The sequence below is a fragment of the Coregonus lavaretus genome, assembly GCF_964263955.1.
Source record: "Coregonus lavaretus genome assembly, chromosome: 23".
Taxonomy (NCBI): domain Eukaryota; kingdom Metazoa; phylum Chordata; class Actinopteri; order Salmoniformes; family Salmonidae; genus Coregonus; species Coregonus lavaretus.
This window is the reverse complement of record NC_140010.1, coordinates 32328994-32346456: the sequence shown is the minus strand read 5'-3', so window position 1 is coordinate 32346456 and position 17463 is coordinate 32328994. Positions and strand designations below refer to the sequence as shown.

The following is a 17463-nucleotide window of genomic DNA, read 5'->3' as shown; positions in this document are numbered from 1 at the left end:
TTAGATATGAAAGTCTAGTCACTCCTGCTTAGTCACTTTACCCCTGTCTACATGTGCAGATAGTGAGCTCCAAAAGTGTTGGGACAGTGACACATGTGTTGTTGTTTTGGCTCTGTACTCCAGCACTATACAATGACTATGAGGTTAAAGTGCAGACTGACAACTTTAATTTGAGGGTTTTTTCATCCGTATCGTAGTCAAAGTAGTCAAAAGTTTAGTATGTGGTCCCATATTCCTAGCACGCAATGATTACATCAAGCTTGTGACTCTACAAACTTGATGGACGCGTTTGCTGTTTGTTTTGGTTAAGAATAGAATATGTTTCTAAACACTTCGACATTAATGTGGATGCTACCATGATTACGGATAGTCCTGAATGAATATTGAATAATGATGAAAGAGAAAGTTAGACGCACAAATATTATACCCCCAAGACATGCTAACCTCTCACCATTACAAAAACAGGGGAGGTTTTTATTTTTTGAGGGTATGATATTTGTGCGTCTGTAACTTTCACACTCATCATTATTCACTATTTATTCAGGACTATCCGTAATCATGGTAGCATGCATCCACATTAATGTAGAAGTGTTTAGAAACATATTATATTCTTAAACAAAACAAACAGCAAATGCGTCCAACAAGTTTGTAGAGTCACAAGCTTGATGTAATCATTGCGTGCTAGGAATATGGGACCACATGCTAAACTTTTGACTACGATATGGATACTTTAATACACATACAGTACCAGTCAATACCTGGAATGCATTTCAATTAACAGGTGTTCCTTTGTTAAAAATTAATGCGTTAGAGCCAATCAGTTGTGTTGTGACAAGATAGGGGGGGTATATCATTACTTTATGACATGAAGGTCAGTCAATCCGGAAAATGTCAAGAACTTTGAAAGTTTCTTCCAGTGCAGTCGCAAAAACCATCAAGCGCTATGATGAAACTGGTGATCATGAGGACCGCCACAGGAAAGGAATACCCAGAGTTACCTCTGCTGCAGAGGATAAGTTCATTAGATTTACATTTTAGTCATTTAGCAGACGCTCTTATCCAGAGCGACTTACAGTTAGTGAATACATTATTTTTATTTTTTATTTTTCATACTGCCCCCCCCCCCCTGGGAATCGAACCCACAACCCTGGCGTTGCAAACGCCATGCTCTACCAACTGAGCTACATCCCTGCCGGCCATTCCCTCCCCTACCCTGGACGACGCTGGGCCAATTGTGCGCTGCCCCATGGGTCTCCCGGTCACGGCCGGCTACGACAGAGCCTGGATTCGAACCAGGATCTCTAGTGGCACAGCTAGCACTGCGATGCAGTGCCTTAGACCACTGCGCCACTCGGGAGACATTAGAGTTAACAGCCTCAGAAATTGCAGCCCAAATAAATTATTCACAGAGTTAGTCACAGACACATCTCAACATCAACTGTTCAGAGGGGACTGTGTGAATCAGGCCTTCATGGTCGAATTGCTGCAAAGAAACCACTACTAAAGGACACCAATAAGAAGAAGAGACCTGCTTGGGCCAAGAAACACGAGCAATGGACATTAGACCAGTGGAAATGTGTCCTTTAGTCTGGAGTCCAAATTGGAGATTTTTGGTTCCAACCGCCGTGTCTTTGTGAGACGTGGTGTGGGTGAACGGAGGATCTCCGCATGTGTAGTTCCCATCGTAAAGCATGGAGGAGGAGGTGTTATGGTGTGGTGGTGCTTTGCTGGTGACACTGTTTGTGATTTATTTAGAATTCAAGGCACACTTAACCAGTATGGTACCACAGCATTCGCAAGCCATACGCCATCCCATCTGGTTGGGCCTTAGTGGGAATATCATTTGCTTTTCAACAGAACAATGACCCAACACACCTCCAAGCTGTGTAAGGGCTATTTTACCAAGACGGAGAGTGATGGAGTGCTGCATCAGATGACCTGGCCTCCACAATCCCCCGACTTCAACCCAATTGAGATGGTTTGGGATGAGTCAGACAGCAGAGTGAAGGAAAAGCAGCCAACAAGTGCTCAGCATATATGGGAACTCCTTCAAGACTGTTGGAAAAGCATTCCAGGTGAAACTGGTTGAGAGAATGCCAAGAGTGTGCAAAGCTGTCATTAAGGCAAAGGGTGGCTATTTGAAGAATCTCAAATATAAAATATGTTTTGATTTGTTCAACACTTTTTTGGTTACTACATGATTCCATATGTGTTATTTCATAGTTTTGATGTCTTCACTATTATTCTACAATGTAGAAAATAGTAAAAATAAAGAAAAAGCCTTGCATGAGTAGGTGTGTCCAAACTTTGGACTGGTACTGTAAGTGAATTTGTCCCAATACCTTTGGTCCCCTAAAATGGGGGGAAAACGGTTCACCTGATATGGATGAAATTACCCTCAAATTAAAGCGGACAGTCTGCACTTTAACCTCATTGTCATTGTATCACTGTATCTACCTCAAGTACCATGTATCCCTGCACATTGATATGGTATTGGTACTCCTTGTATATAGCCTACATTCTTTTGTGTTTTTATTGTCTTTATTTAACTATACATCGTTGAGGAAGAGCTTGTAAGTAAGCATTTCACTGTAGGTCTACACCTGTTGTATTCAGTGCATGTGACAATAAAATGTGATTTGATTTGAAGTCCCCTCTGTCTATCCAATCTCATCTCTGCTCCACACCAGGATACAGTTCAGTATGTTCTGAGTTTCTGCCATGTCCTAAAACGTCTGTGGTAAACTTGTACTACATTCGGTAGGATTTATCGCAGACTAGAATTACTGTCTCAATGGAATCCTAATCCCCCTCATCTGTACTGAGGTATGGTGTATTCAAATTAAATCAAACTTTTGTATTTTGTATTTTACTACAGAACATAAGAGGATAAAAAACAAAATAATAACAATAACAACTGAATGACTAAAAAGCACCCTAAGGAAAAACAAAGCTAAAAAGGTGTGTTTTAAGATCTCTTTTAATTTTCCACAGTTTCGACCCCCCTCAGGTGTACATTCTAGGACACCCTCAGCCTCATGCCTCACCCCTCCTTAAGTCAATTGTCTACCCCCCTTGAAGTGTGAGGCTGAGGCATAACGATTGACTTAAGGAGAGTTGTTGATTGACTCAGTGAGGGGTGAGGTTTGAAGCTGAGGGTGACCTAAAATGTAGATCACTCTGGGCACAAATCTCCAACCACAGTGAAACATGAAACGCCTTTTCAGAGCCTCGGAATGTCCCGAAGTGCTAGGAAGACTAATTTCTCGAAATGAGCCTGATGGTGTTTGCACAGCTGCAGGCCACCCATGACCCGTTGAACTGGCGTGCCTGGACTCACTGTCATGATCTTTGATTGGCTTTAGTCAGTTGTTTTTAAAGTGTTAATTTCATCCCAGCCTTGTTGGTTTTTATGGTAATATTGCATGTGTCATCCAACGATATGGGTTGTATCAACTTATTCCTGAAGTGCTCAAACATGACATAAAAGAAGCTAACTGATATGTTTTTAGATTTTGATCGGAAAGTTTGAAAGGGGAAGTGTCTTATATTTTAAAGGAAAACATTTCAGCTTACATGTATTTTGAAAGGGCAACTGTCTGAGTTTGCATGGTGACAGGTTATATGTGCTTTAGTTTCAGATGTAGTTCACAGGCCATATGTATAGCAGAGATAGGATGAGGATCAGGTTCTGAGGGTCTACAACAGAGCATTGCTCTCAGAGAGCATCCTGAAGTCCATTCATGTTGCATACTGGCTAAGGAAATGGTAAACTACAAAAGAATATCACATATATCATTTATTTGTCTCTTTTAAGTTCTACTTGTTTTTTATTTTGTCATCAATCAGCCAAGACAAAATACAATATGGTATTCCAATCTTCAGTATATGATTAACGTTTCAGAATTGAACAGAAATTACTCACTGACCAGCATTTTATCACTTTTTCACAGAAGTCACCTGAGGAGAGACCCCAGACGAACCAGTCCAGTAACTCGGTTGTAACAGTCCGCTACTCTGAGTAAGTATTTATCACAAATGGCAGAATTAATTTGGGGTTTTGTGCAAATACTTTTTAAATGGACCCTACAATATTTTCGATGTCTCACTTTCCCAAACTCTTCAGATGTTCACAATATTTCTCTCCAAATTATTTTATGGTCATGGTTTTCTTTCTGGTTCCACTATTGTTTCTTCAACAGAATGAGAGGCCATTCCAGTGGTGTTGCTATTTAGCTGCCCAACCACAATAGTAGCCTTTGCTACCAAGTCACCAAATGGTAGACCTATGCTACATGAATCCCACTGGACTCTAAGATGTTTGTGTTACACTGTGAGCTGAGAACTTGGAGTACTATTACTAGCTGACTAACTTTAAGCATCAGTTGTCAGAGCACCTTACCGATCACTGCACCTGTACACAGCCCATCTGTAATTAGCCCACCCAACTACCTCATCCCTATATTGTTATTTATTTTGCTCTTTTGCACCCCGGTATCTCTATTTGCACATAATCTCTTGCACTTCTATCATTCCAGTGTTAATACTAATTATAATTATTTTGCACTATAGCCTATTTATTGCCTTACCTCCATAACTTGCTACATTTGCACACACTGTATATATATTTTCTGTTGTATTTTTTTTTGACTTTATGTTTTTTTACCCCATATGTAACTCTGTGTTGTTGTTTTTATCGCACTACAATGCTTTATCTTGGCCAGGTCGCAGTTGTAAATGAGAACTTGTTCTCAACTGGCTTACCTGGTTAAATAAAGGTGAAATAAAATAAATACAGTAATAGGCATAATAATACCATTGTAATAATGGTTAATGTAAAGGAGATGGTGATTTTAGTTACAGTAAATGTAGTTACTGTAAATTTCATCAACATGTTCTAGGTCTCTGACTGTTGTCAAATCAAATCAAATGTTATGTCACGTGCGCCGAATACAACAGGTGTAGACCTTACAGTGAAATGCTTACTCACAAGACCTAACCAACAATGCAGTTTTAAGAGAAATAAGTGTTAAGTAAACAATAGATGAGTAAAAAATAAAAGCAGTAAAATAACAGGAAAAATAACAGTAGCGAGGCTATATACAGTACATATATATGTCATAGATATTGTCAGACTCTCTAAGATGTCAATTAACTTTAATTACATATCAGATTTATATTATGTTAGATTTAGTTTTGATATTTGAATGTCATATAGTGTATTTCACTGTCACCTCTGTCTCTCTCTCAGTAGACCAGGGAGGGAGGTTCAGGTGTACTACTCACGCCATCAAAGCTACAGGGACTTCTTTGATGAGTTAAATCGACGAGGCGACACTTTCTACGTGGTGTCCTTTCGCAGGGTGAGTCACTCCATGCATATTCCATACCATTTTCCATAGAAGCAGGCAACAATGTGTCCTTCGGATTGTGACTGTTTCAAGGCCAATGGAGATCGGGTCTGTGACTGTTTCATGATGCAGTATTGCCATCAGCATGTCTTCAGCAGATGAAACTGCTGAGTAGGAAAGAAAGCGGTCATGAAACAATTTTGAAGCGCATATGGAGCATGATCCAGGGTACCAACTTTCTGTCTTAATTGAAGGCGGAAAGCCCCGACTGAAAAAGCAGATGTTCTTTTGAAGCTTAGGAAAATATTTCCTTTTATTTCCTTTTCTTTTTACTCCCAAATGCATGAATGAATGAGGATTGAAAAATGTCTGTGGCTGATTTTAAATATGTACATTGGCATTTCAATCGTCACAAATGAGCATATGTAATGCATTTGTATGTGATTTGTAGCTTTAACAGTATACAGTTAATGACTGACCTATTGGCGAGTTTCATTCGTGTGTTTGATGTATTGAATTCTGAGGGAGCACATTCGGAAGGAATTTTATGGCTTTCAGTCACCTAGGGCGTGTAGACCTTATGAAATTGGCATCCATATGAAATGATCTAGAACAATAAAGAAGTTACTTGAGGCTGTTCTTATACTCCTTTTATTCTGTGTGGTGTTTTGGTAAAATTACCGTTTATGGTTACCGACGGAGTCCGTTTCTCGTAAGCTATAAGATTGGAATTTCACTTTTTTATTTGATGTAGCCTAACCACAGATAATCTTTAGATTTATTGATTAAGCACATATTCCTTCCGTCCCATACATTTTGACATCTTTTGTCTGGTCAATTCAAATGATGTATCCATTGTACTGACACATCTCCAATACATTTACATTAAAGCAGAAATCAAAATAACCTGTTTATCGGCAACCTCTGCCAGGAAAGTGTCTTCGATTACCAAATTGAACATACCTCCGTTTTCATAAAAGTACCACAAACTATGAACTCTGAGACCCCCTAGATCTGTTAGTCCTTCTCCTCTGATATGTTTCCAGACTTTCCATAAGACATATCATAGAGCGAAACCTGTAAAGTCTTCAGAGGCTTCGTAAAAGCATTCTCATGATGCTAATCGGCTGAATCCCTTCTTAGTGCTGTCTCTGTTACACTGAGAAGGCTTTCATTGTCATTCCCAACCAGAAGGACTGACTGTCTTATTCCAATGCACCCCTAACACTGCCCCCCCCCCCCCCCCCCCCCATTAAATTAGCCATCTATTCAGAAAGTCTTAGGTCTGATTTGCAACATTATTCCAACCTGATGACTGCTCAGGAGAATTAGCAGGGACCATTCTCTCTGATGGCCTGCCAACGTCTGTTTTGTGAGAACCTGAGAGCGAGAGAAACAGGCAGAGAGAGAAGGAAAGTGAACTCTGATCACAATCTCTCCATTTGGACCATCAACTCCCAGGGGCACCTCTTTAGCTATTTTGTGTGCCCGTCAGTTCTGCTCTCTGAGGGCCCTTTATCCAAGGACCAGATATCTGTTTCCTGAAGGCCCTGTTTACTGAGCCACAATGGGGATTCAACCCACCCACCACCTGCCTTCAGACCTGCCTACATCATTCAGACCGGATAAGAAACTCTTATTCCATTTTTTTTGTATCATGGCCTCAATGGAAACCCTTTGCTGGCAAACCAAGTATGCTCCTTTCCAGTAGTTACTGTACATAAGCTGTACATTGAGAGCTGTTGTCAATGTGTCAAACCCTCCACACTTTGACGATCTTAAAATAACTTTTCAAAAAATGTAATTCATCATCTCCAGCACCACCCCAACATCAACATATGTGAAAATGGCGCGTTTCTATGTTTTGTAGTAAAACAGATAGAGAAAGAAGTGTTTCCAATTTTTTACATTTTAGTCATTTAGCAGACGCTCTTATCCAGAGCGACTTACAGTTAGTGAGTGCATACATTTTCATACTGGCCCCCCGTGGGAATCGAACCCACAACCCTGGCGTTGCAAGCGCCATGCTCTACCAACTGAGCTACACGGGGTCCAATTACATCATCAACCAATTAGTAGGCAAGGCCTATGATGCACACCGATGATGTAGTTGGAAACACGTATCTTTTTTTCCCACAAAACATAGAAACACGGCATTTTCACATATGTTGATGTTGGGGTGGTGCTGGATTTTTTTGAAAATGTCCTTTAAGTTCGTCAAAGTGTGGAGGGTTTGACACATTGACAACAGCTCTCAATGTACAGCTTATGTACAGTAACTACTGGAAAGGAGCATACTTGGTGAACATTTTCCTTTTAAGCGAGTGTCACGCATTTACAGTAACTGAATGAATTACACTGGGTTAACTGGAAACAAGAGTTGTGACGTTATTGGACGTGGCTGCCGGCTTCTGTACGATCTGTACTTCTAGCCCTCAAATGGGTCATTCAGCCAGCCATTGGATTGGAGTCCTTCTACCAGTAGACAAGAATGTACAGTAGAGGAGGGAGTGACTGATTGCACAGCTGCAGCCGGCTCTCCTAAGCCTAAGCCCTCTCTCTGGCCTGATGGAATGAACAGAGCAGCTTCTGGTTTCATTGGCCTTTCCCAAAGCACACGCCACAACGCAAGTGATGGAAAGAGCAGAACACTAACTTGATGTACATGGTTAGACCTGGGCTGCTGTGGAAAGGAAAAGCAGAACCCAAAGGTTTTGTAGGTGAATATATTCATACCTTCACTCCCTGAATCACTTTTGTTGAGGATAATTGGCTCACTGGGGTAAGTGAAAATATGTTTTTGGACAAAATTGTAGAATTTCTTTCCACTTTTTGGGGGGGCAAAACTCATGGAAACGTGTGGTCTCTTAGAGTTCAGGCCTACCTGCTTTTACAACCTCTGCCAAAGAGCCGAATAGGGGGTTGGCCTACTGTATTCCCATGTAGACAGCTAGCATGTGTCATTTTGAAGACTGCTAGCACCAACGCAACCATACTCAATCCTCTTTCAAGACAAAGTCAAGAATCATTTTCCTGAAGGTGGCTGTTGATAGGCTGTATTTGTATTTATTACTCTTCCTGTGGTCCAGCAACATTAAGGCAGTTATATACAATAAAAAATATTACATGACATTACATTTCATAACACTTTTCACAACACATTAAGTGTGTGCCCTCAAGCCACTACTACCACATATCTACAATACCAAATCCATGTGTACGTGTGTGTAGAGTGCGTTTGTTATCATGTGTATGCGTGTGTCACTGCCTGTGTGTGCTGTGACTACCCAATGGGGAACAGTGCCTGGTGTGTGTTTTACACTAAGCGCCTTAGTTCTGTCAGCTTCTTCGAACTGGTGTTGTTTTGAAGGGCTGGATCAGAACCAGAGTCTCAGTCTATTTCAAGTGCAGTTGACCCTGGCTTCCATGTCTCCACCTACTTACACTGTTGTTTAGACACTGTATTGTGCTGATCCGAACTAGGGCTGTTGCGGTGACCGTATTACCGCCACACCAGCGGTCACCAGTCATGAAGGCAGTCAAATTCCACGTGACCGTTTAGTCACGGTAATTAGGCTTCTTCAAGTTCTGATGCTGCTGCTGGTCATTAATAGCCTACCAAACTTGCTAACTGCCTGGTACTCAGCACTCTAATGGAACATTCGCGCTTATAGCCTACTACCATGTCCGCATTGCTGCGCTTATAATGTGAAGAAATAGCCTAAAAGTTTATCAACATTTTAAGCCAAACGTTCTGATCTGTTGCGTCAGGCACATTGCGTAAAAAATGTTTTTTGATGCAAGTGGTTGTATTAATTTGGAATCTATAGCATCCCACAACTGTCCCGGACTATGTTTGGAATATTTATTTCCCCCACAGAATAGAATAGGTTGACTTTTGTACTATGGGGGATAGTAAATTAACATAGGCTAGTGCTTTTGCTGTTCGTTAGGCCTACTCATCTTGTTGGCTGACAAAAAGTAAATATGGACAGTTCTTCCAATATCTTCAATATGCACCTCGGAATTGGATAAGGTCGTGCGCAGTTGCGTCCCCGATGTGTCTATCTTCACTTGTAGCCTGTGAGAAAGACCTGATCACGTGATGGAGAGCCATGTGAGTGAGAGGTGATTCGGAGCGCTCAGCACTCAGGAAGAAGGGCACAACGGACACTGGCTGCAATAGGCATGGATTTGTTTAGGGGGCATTACGGCCACACAAAGGGGATACCGCCGTGAAATTCTAGGCATTATCAAGTGCTTGTTAAATTGTGAATGAGTGTGTACAGCTTGCGCAAAAAACAAAGGAGAGCTCATGCCTTTCAAGCGACTTTTTTTCAAAATCATCATTAGAGTCGCGTCATGCAGCCTTACAATGTATTAAAAATCTAAACATATAGCTCAACGTTTGTAGAACAACTAAAGTTACATTAATAACTCTAAATTAAGCATATAGGAATACCTATTTCTTTGTTAACCGCTCAACACAGTATAGCTGCATGTGCGCACTCCCTCAAATCGATTGGAGAAAATATCCTTTCTATTTTATTCAGCTTTGTTCAATTGTATTCTTCATACTATAAAATAATGCCATGGAATTCTAAGCAAATCTTGTCTGCTAAATAAACTACTGTAGCCCACAGCCATTTGGCATAGCCAGATCAGGACCTAACATAAGGACAACTCAGAGTATGTTATTCTGTTCTTCTGAAAATAGACTACATTTTCTTCATATCATGCTTTTTTAGACCTGTCTAAAATAAATCATGTATTTATTGTGAAGGCTATATTAAATGGATGTATTCGACTTTTTTGAAATGTAGATGTTCCAAAGGTCTGCATCAGTGGCTTGTAGGCTGTGTGGAAGCCAGGAGATGCTAAATGTATTTATGTTAATTACGGTCAATTAGCGTGAGTCCAACAGTTAGTTATTTGCTTGACAATCACCGGCTGACGAAATTTCGTGACCTCCACAGCCCTAATCCGAAGCATTCCATACTGGCTCAGATATTTCACTCAGAAGCAGACCAATCATGTAGCTAGCTACTTTTAGCAGATGCTAACATTTATGTTAGCCATCTATGTCCATCTGCGGTACAGTCATATGTACCCCCCACAGTGGCAGCTGGCTTCAAAACAAAATATTGTGTCTGTGCCGTCAATCTAGTCTACTGTAAATGTCTGACTTTTTTAGTCTTTTGAGTCTTTTGGTATGTTAACTAGTCCTTGGGAGCCCTAAATTCAATGATGCGTTGAGCAATCCTAATTGACCCCATAGCTCCTCAAAGCCTATAGGCCTACTTTACTGTATATCTGTTCTACATCAGTTCCTAGTTTTTCCATGACTTCTTCTCTTCATCCAGGAACAGCTCTGTTTTCACTCTTTAAAAACTTTTCAAATACTTTAGCTGGGCTTGATTGAGTTTGCCTGCCGCAATGGAACCAATAGAATAGTCGCAAAACCCACCCACCTAACATCCCAGGAAGGCTAAATCAAACATGGAAAGTACTTGAAAGATTTCAAATAGTTTTTGAACCCAGATCGGGTTTTTGCTGCTGCTCTGTCCCAACTGAGAGCGGAGCGGTCTGGTCTGGTGAAGCTGGTGACAGCGGTCTCTCAACCATGCATGGGTCTCCTCTCCCAAACCACCGATGTTTAACAGGACTTTGAATTACTGTGTTTATGCCTCTAATAAAGTCTAGGGCTCCATGGAGGGGACCTAGATGACTAGCTTATCAGACAGCATGTAGCTGCATTTGAACTCTACCAAGTAGCCTTGGTTTGAGTCAAGAAATTACTGTCTCTGATATGGTCAGTGTTTTAATGGCCATGTGCTTGATTTGTGATTATTTCTTTGAACAATGGATGGCTTGTCTATCCAATGTGCCAATCATTGATTATTTTCATAGAGCCCCAGCTGTCTGCTTTAAAATACATTTACAACCACATCGTTCTCCTGTTCTTTTTATGTATATGTCACAACCTGCTTTCCAGGTGTCAACGCTGTTGTTAACTACTGTTTTGGCCTGTCTCTTCACATAATGACTGTCTTTACACCCCAAACAGTGAAAATGTTGTACAGTCAAAGTTATGGTCAGAGGTCAATGTATGTTGAGATTTATTAGCATTTATGACGTTTCTTTGTGAATTCCGGACCTCTTGTGCCTTGTTGGGTTCATGCTGCGTGTACTTTAGAGTTATGGCCGCAGTGGCCACTTAAGGGTCTGGATGTTTCTGGTCTGTCATTACGTGTATTTCTTCAGAATCCAGGGAATCTTGTTGTCAGCCTAGAGGTGGACAGAAAGTGGCTTGAGGCATTGTTTCGGTTGTAGGCACTGCCCTTGACCAAGGCACCCATGACTGTAAATGATGTACATTTATTGATGCCAGGTCTCCCTTGGGAAAGAGTTCTTCTGAGCTCAATGGGACTACATAGTTAAATAAAGGTTAAATCAAATTCAGTCCACATGCATAGTCCTACTGGGATTTGTGAGAGAACATCTGCCCTGAACAGCACAAAATCTCTGTCAAATGTATCTCCTTATTGCCTAAAGACCAGGTCAGCTCTTGAGTAATGACTCACTGCATTAACGCTCTAATCCCCCATTCTCTGTCTGTTTCTCTAGGATCACCTTCTGCTCCCTGCAACCAACCACAGCAAGGGGAGCAGGCCAAAGATGTCCTTGGTGTTACCAGCAATTAATGTGAATGGTAAGGGCCAGGAGACGATGTGCGACTGAGCAACAGCATGCCAAATATAAACGTTTGACTCTAAACTCGAAGGAAGTTTATTGATGTAGTTTTGGAGCAGAGCTTTCACGTAATCAGAAGCCACAGACAATTTACACCTCCACCTACCCACAGTGTATAAACAGAAAACCTACACTCACCATAACTATAGTCATCAGTTTAGTTTAGTGAAAGCTTGAACCAGCTTCAACAACTGATTGTTAGTGGGATGGATGAATACTCACTTTTTCTTCTAGTCTTGAAAGCTTTCCTCTGTATTTACTTCCTATTGATTTAGTAACAGAAATAGCTTTCATGGGTAAGCTAAACTCTTTGTATTTCTGGCATGTGCAATGAATTAGGCTATTTTGCTGAGGGGAATTGTATTGGTCTGTTGGTGTCCCTTCTACCCTGAAGAAAAGGAAAGGAAGTGGGATACAGATGATAGCGGAACGCTGTTGTAGTTTCAATGCCCCTTTAAGGAAAGAATATATACTTCCTGGAGTTCAGAGACATTTGCTTTTCTAATCTTTGGTGATTTACTGTCTCTCCAGTGACCCGGTAGGGTTACGTTTCAGAGAAGTGCTTGTCTGGTGGGGACGGATAAACTGTTTGAAAATATGAGTCAGATTTTACTAGGTCATGGCATGGGGCTCCCAATAGAACTTACTCACCCTCCTTTGTTTGGGCTCTGTCCCCTCAGGCTTCAGAATGTGTTTTTTGTGTGCAGTAATGATTCATTATTGATGAATTTTATAGATCTGTATTTTAAGCTACTAAGTATTGCCCTAATATGTACTATGATTAGCATTCAAACAGTTTGTTGTTAAGATGGATAAAGTGTGAAAATTCCAAATTAGAAAGCAACCACTGCACTTGATTGTCATAGCGTCTGAGGTTTCCGATGTACAGTTTCTCATAGACATACTATGCTCAGCACTAAGTGTTGTGAGACCACCGTGCTCTGGAGTTATTATCATGGTTCATTCATTCCACCCCCATACTGTCTCCGGCCAAAGGAAAACCTTCCTCCCTGGACACCTCTGGGGAACGGCTGCCCCCAATCCAGAAGCCCCACCGTCATGGCCATCAGCCAGGCCCTTGTGAACATACGTTAGTGGGTCTCAGAGGCCCCCCAGTACAGAGCACTGCAGAGGCCCCTCTTACCCTCCTCACACTCTTAATGGTCTGAACATTTCCAATACCTGTTTTCTGAGTCGTATGGATCAACCTTGTTATGCAAACGTGAAGTGCATCATCCTACAAAACATAACTGTATGCTGACTGCTTGTTGACGGCAGTTCATATTTTTCTGAATCTGAAGTTCAGTTGGCATGTTACTGTGTTTTTGGAGGGAATAAATTATTCATGCTCTTTGTTTGAGGTCTTGGCCATTAGAGTTTGCCACACTGTTTTGTATCAATCTGCCATTACGTAATTTGATAGATGGGTGAAAATGACCAGATTATAGTTTTAGAATGATAAAGATATAAACCGAAGCATTCTCTCTTCAAATTATGACAATACGGCATTGTATAATAATAAATAATTTGGTAGGTGCTTATATTTTTCCTATTTCACACATGTACAAGTGTGTATTAATAGGCATGTGTATATTGGAAATGTTTTTTTGCATATCCCAACTCTCCCTGAGACACCCTCAGAGAGGTCACGCCAGGGTCAGGCATTATCAAAGGCCACCCTGGAGCAATTACCTTTCTCAATGGCACATCAACAGATTTTTTACCTTGTCGGCTCTGGGATTCAAACAAGCAACCTTTCGGTTACTGGCCCAACGCTCAACCGCTAGGCTGCCTGCCACCCTGTTGTGTTCCATCAGCACCCTTCTTGGGTATGACGCTACAAGCTTGGCACACCTGTATTTGGGGAGTTTCTCTCATTCTTCTCTGCAGATCCTCTCAAGCTCTGTCAGGTTGGATGGGGAGCATCGCTGCACAGCTATTGTCAGGTCTCTCCAGAGTTGTTCGATCGGGTTCAAGTCCGGGCTCTGGTTGGGCCACTCAAGGACATTGAGACTTGTACCGAAGCCACTCCTGCGTTGTCTTGGCTGTGTGCTTAGGGTAGTTTTCCTGTTGGAAGGTGAACCTTTGCGCCAGTCTGAGGTCCTGAGTGCTCTGGAGCAGGTTTTCATCAAGGATCTCTCTTTCCCTCGACCCTGACTAGTCTCCCAGTCCCTGACGCTGAAAAACATCCCCACAGCATGATGCTGCCACCACCATGCTTCACCGTAGGGATGTTGCCAGGTTTCCTCCAGACGTGACGCTTGGCATTCAGGCCAAAGAGGTCAATCTTGGTTTCATCAGACCAGAGAATCTTGTTTCTCATGGTTTGAGAGTCCTTTAGGTGCCTTTTGGCTAACTCCAAGCGGGCTGTCATGTGCCTTCTACTGAGGAGTGGCTTCTGTCTGGCCACTCTACCATAAAGGCCTGATTGGTGGAGTGCTGCAGAGATGGTTGTCCGTCTGGAAGGTTCTCCCATCTCCACAGAGGAACTCTGGTGCTCTGTAAGAGTGACCATCGGGTTCTTGGTCACCTCCATGACTAACGCCCTTCTCCCCCGATTGCTAAATTTTCTCTAGGAAGAGTCTTGGCAGTTACAAACTTTTTCCATTTTAGAATGATGGAGGCCACTGTGTTCTTGGACCTTGAATGCTGCAGACATTTTTTTGGTACGCTTCCCCAGATCTGTGCCTCGGCACGATCCTGTCTCGGAGCTCTATGGACAATTCCTTCGACCTCATGGCTTGGTTTTTGCTCTGACATGCACTGTCAACTGTGGGACCTTTATATAGACAAGTGTGTGCCTTTCCAAATCATGTCCAATCAATTGATTTTATCATAGGTGGACTCCAATAAAATTGTAGAAACATCTCAAGGATGATCAATGGAGACAGGATGCACCTGAGCTCAATTTCGAGTCGCATAGCAAAGGGTCTGAATACTTATGTAAATAAGGTATTTCTGTTTTTTATTTTTAATACATTTACAAAAATATCAAAAAACCTGTTTTTGCTTTGTCATTATGTGGTATTGTGTGTAGATTTAGGAAACATTTTAATGTAATCAATTTTAGAATATAGCTGTAACGTAAAAAACATGTGGGTCTGAATACTTTCCGAATGCACCGTAATTGCCACAGAGTGTGGTTGTTTAGAAAGACCCCTTTTGCCATAAATAGCTTCCATCTGTAGAAATGTCTTTGATATTCCTTACTACTCTAATAAAACAGTGGATTTGTCTTGCGAATCACTCTTTGGGGCTGCAACATACTGTGCAAAAATGCCAATTGGCCTTTTGGGTAACCTTATCATAACCAATTGGCCTCAGTTGAAGGGACTGCATGGTATGTGGAGGATAATGAAGGGCAAATAAGTATTTTCCTTCTCATGATTTGAAATACGCCATTTCACTTTGCCGTGTTGACAGGACGAGTAACCCCAAAGGGATGGAGAGCTGACAGAAATGTTTTTTTTGGTGAGGGAGGTGAGGGAGAGAGGGGCTGTGGGCTGACTCCGCTCTATGCTGTTGAGTTAGTAGACCTGCCTGGTCTGTATCAGAAAAGGTGATATTTTTTGCATTCGGTTCCACTGTTCCGACCTGCAAAATATAGTTCTGAACCGGTTCGAACCCAAATAAAGTACCGGTTTATATCGTTCCTTTCTGTTCCTTTTTAAGCTCGACAGTAGATTACTTCACCAATCAGTGTGGATAGAGCAGCTTGGTGCGGGCACGCTATAGTTATTTACATGCATGGTGGACAGACAATTGTAAGGCGTGAGATGCGACTGACATTTTGCAGGTGGGGAGAGTGCGAGAGAGGGTGGAGGAGGCTTAGCTTGAAGTGTTGGACATCTTGTTATGTCATGCATGATTTGAATTAGGCCCACATAATTACAGTGTGGGAAAAAAGTATTTGATCCCCTGCTGATTTTGTACGTTTGCCCACTGACAAAGACATTTTAATGGTAGGTTTATTTGAACAGTGAGAACAAAGAAATCCAGAAAAACACATGTCAAAAATGTTATTAATTGATTTGCATTTTAATGAGGGAAATAAGTATTTGACCCCCTCTCAATCAGAAAGATATTTGGCTCCCAGGTGTCTTTTATACAGGTAACGAGCTGAGATTAGGAGCACACTCTTAAAGGGAGTGCTCCTAATCTCAGTTTGTTACCTGTATAAAAGACACCTGTCCACAGAAGCAATCAATCAATCAGATTCCAAACTCTCCACCATGGCCAAGACCAAAGAGCTCTCCAAGGATGTCAGGGACAAGATTGTAGACCTACACAAGGCTGGAATGGGCTACAAGACCATCGCCAAGCAGCTTGGTGAGAAGGTGACAATAGTTGGTGCGATTATTCGCAAATGGAAGAAACACAAAATAACTGTCAATCTCCCTCGGCCTGGGGCTCCATGCAAGATCTCACCTCTTGGAGTTGCAATGATCATGAGAATGGTGAGGAATCAGCCCAGAACTACACGGGAGGATCTTGTCAATGATCTCAAGGCAGCTGGGACCATAGTCATCAAGAAAACAATTGGTAACACACTACGCCGTGAAGGACTGAAATCCTGCAGCACCCGCAAGGTCCCCCTGCTCAAGAAAGCACATATACAGGGCCGTCTGAAGTTTGCCAATGAACATCTGAATGATTCAGAGGAGAACTGGGTGAAAGTGTTGTGGTCAGATGAGACCAAAATCGAGCTCTTTGGCATCAACTCCTCGTTTGGAGGAGGAGGAATGCTGCCTATGACCCCAAGAACACCATCCCCACCGTCAAACAGGGAGGTGGAAACATTATGCTTTGGGGGTGTTTTTCTGCTAAGGGGACAGGACAACTTCACCGCATCAAAGGGACGATGGACGGGGCCATGTACTGTCAAATCTTGGGTGAGAACCTCCTTCCCTCAGCCAGGGCATTGAAAAGGGGTCGTGGATGGGTATTCCAGCATGACAATGACCCAAAACAAATGACCAAGGCAACAAAGGAGTGGCTCAAGAAGAGGCACATTAAGGTCCTGGAGTGGCCTAGCCAGTCTCCAGACCTTAATCCCATAGAAAATCTGTGGAGGGAGCTGAAGGTTCGAGTTGCCAAACGTCAGCCTCGAAACCTTAATGACTTGGAGAAGATCTGCAAAGAGGAGTGGGACAAAATCCCTCCTGAGATGTGTGTAAACCTGGTGGCCAACTACAAGAAACGTCTGACCTCTGTGATTGCCAACAAGGGTTTTGCCACCAAGTACTGAGTCATGTTTTGCAGAGGGGTCAAATACTTATTTCCCTCATTAAAATGGAAATCAATTTATAACATTTTTGACATGCGTTTTTCTGGATTTTTTTGTTGTTATTCTGTCTCT

General features: G+C 42.0%; 1 protein-coding gene across 5 annotated transcripts in view; it reads left to right on the top strand.

The window, feature by feature from the left end:
• The window catches only part of LOC311098788 (cyclic AMP-dependent transcription factor ATF-6 alpha-like), a 42071-nt gene that overhangs the window by 21877 nt on the left and 2731 nt on the right, over positions 1-17463 (top strand). For 3 of the 5 annotated variants that reach the window (XM_084139356.1, XM_084139357.1, XM_084139355.1), the window contains exons 12-14: positions 3954-4021; positions 5255-5363; positions 11979-12063. In XM_084139356.1, coding sequence (XP_083995482.1) covers positions 3954-4021; positions 5255-5363; positions 11979-12063 — 262 coding nt within the window. Of the gene's footprint in view, positions 1-3953; positions 4022-5251; positions 5364-11978; positions 12064-17463 lie in introns of all 5 variants that reach the window. The other 2 variants (XM_084139354.1, XM_084139353.1) reach the window with 1 other exon arrangement.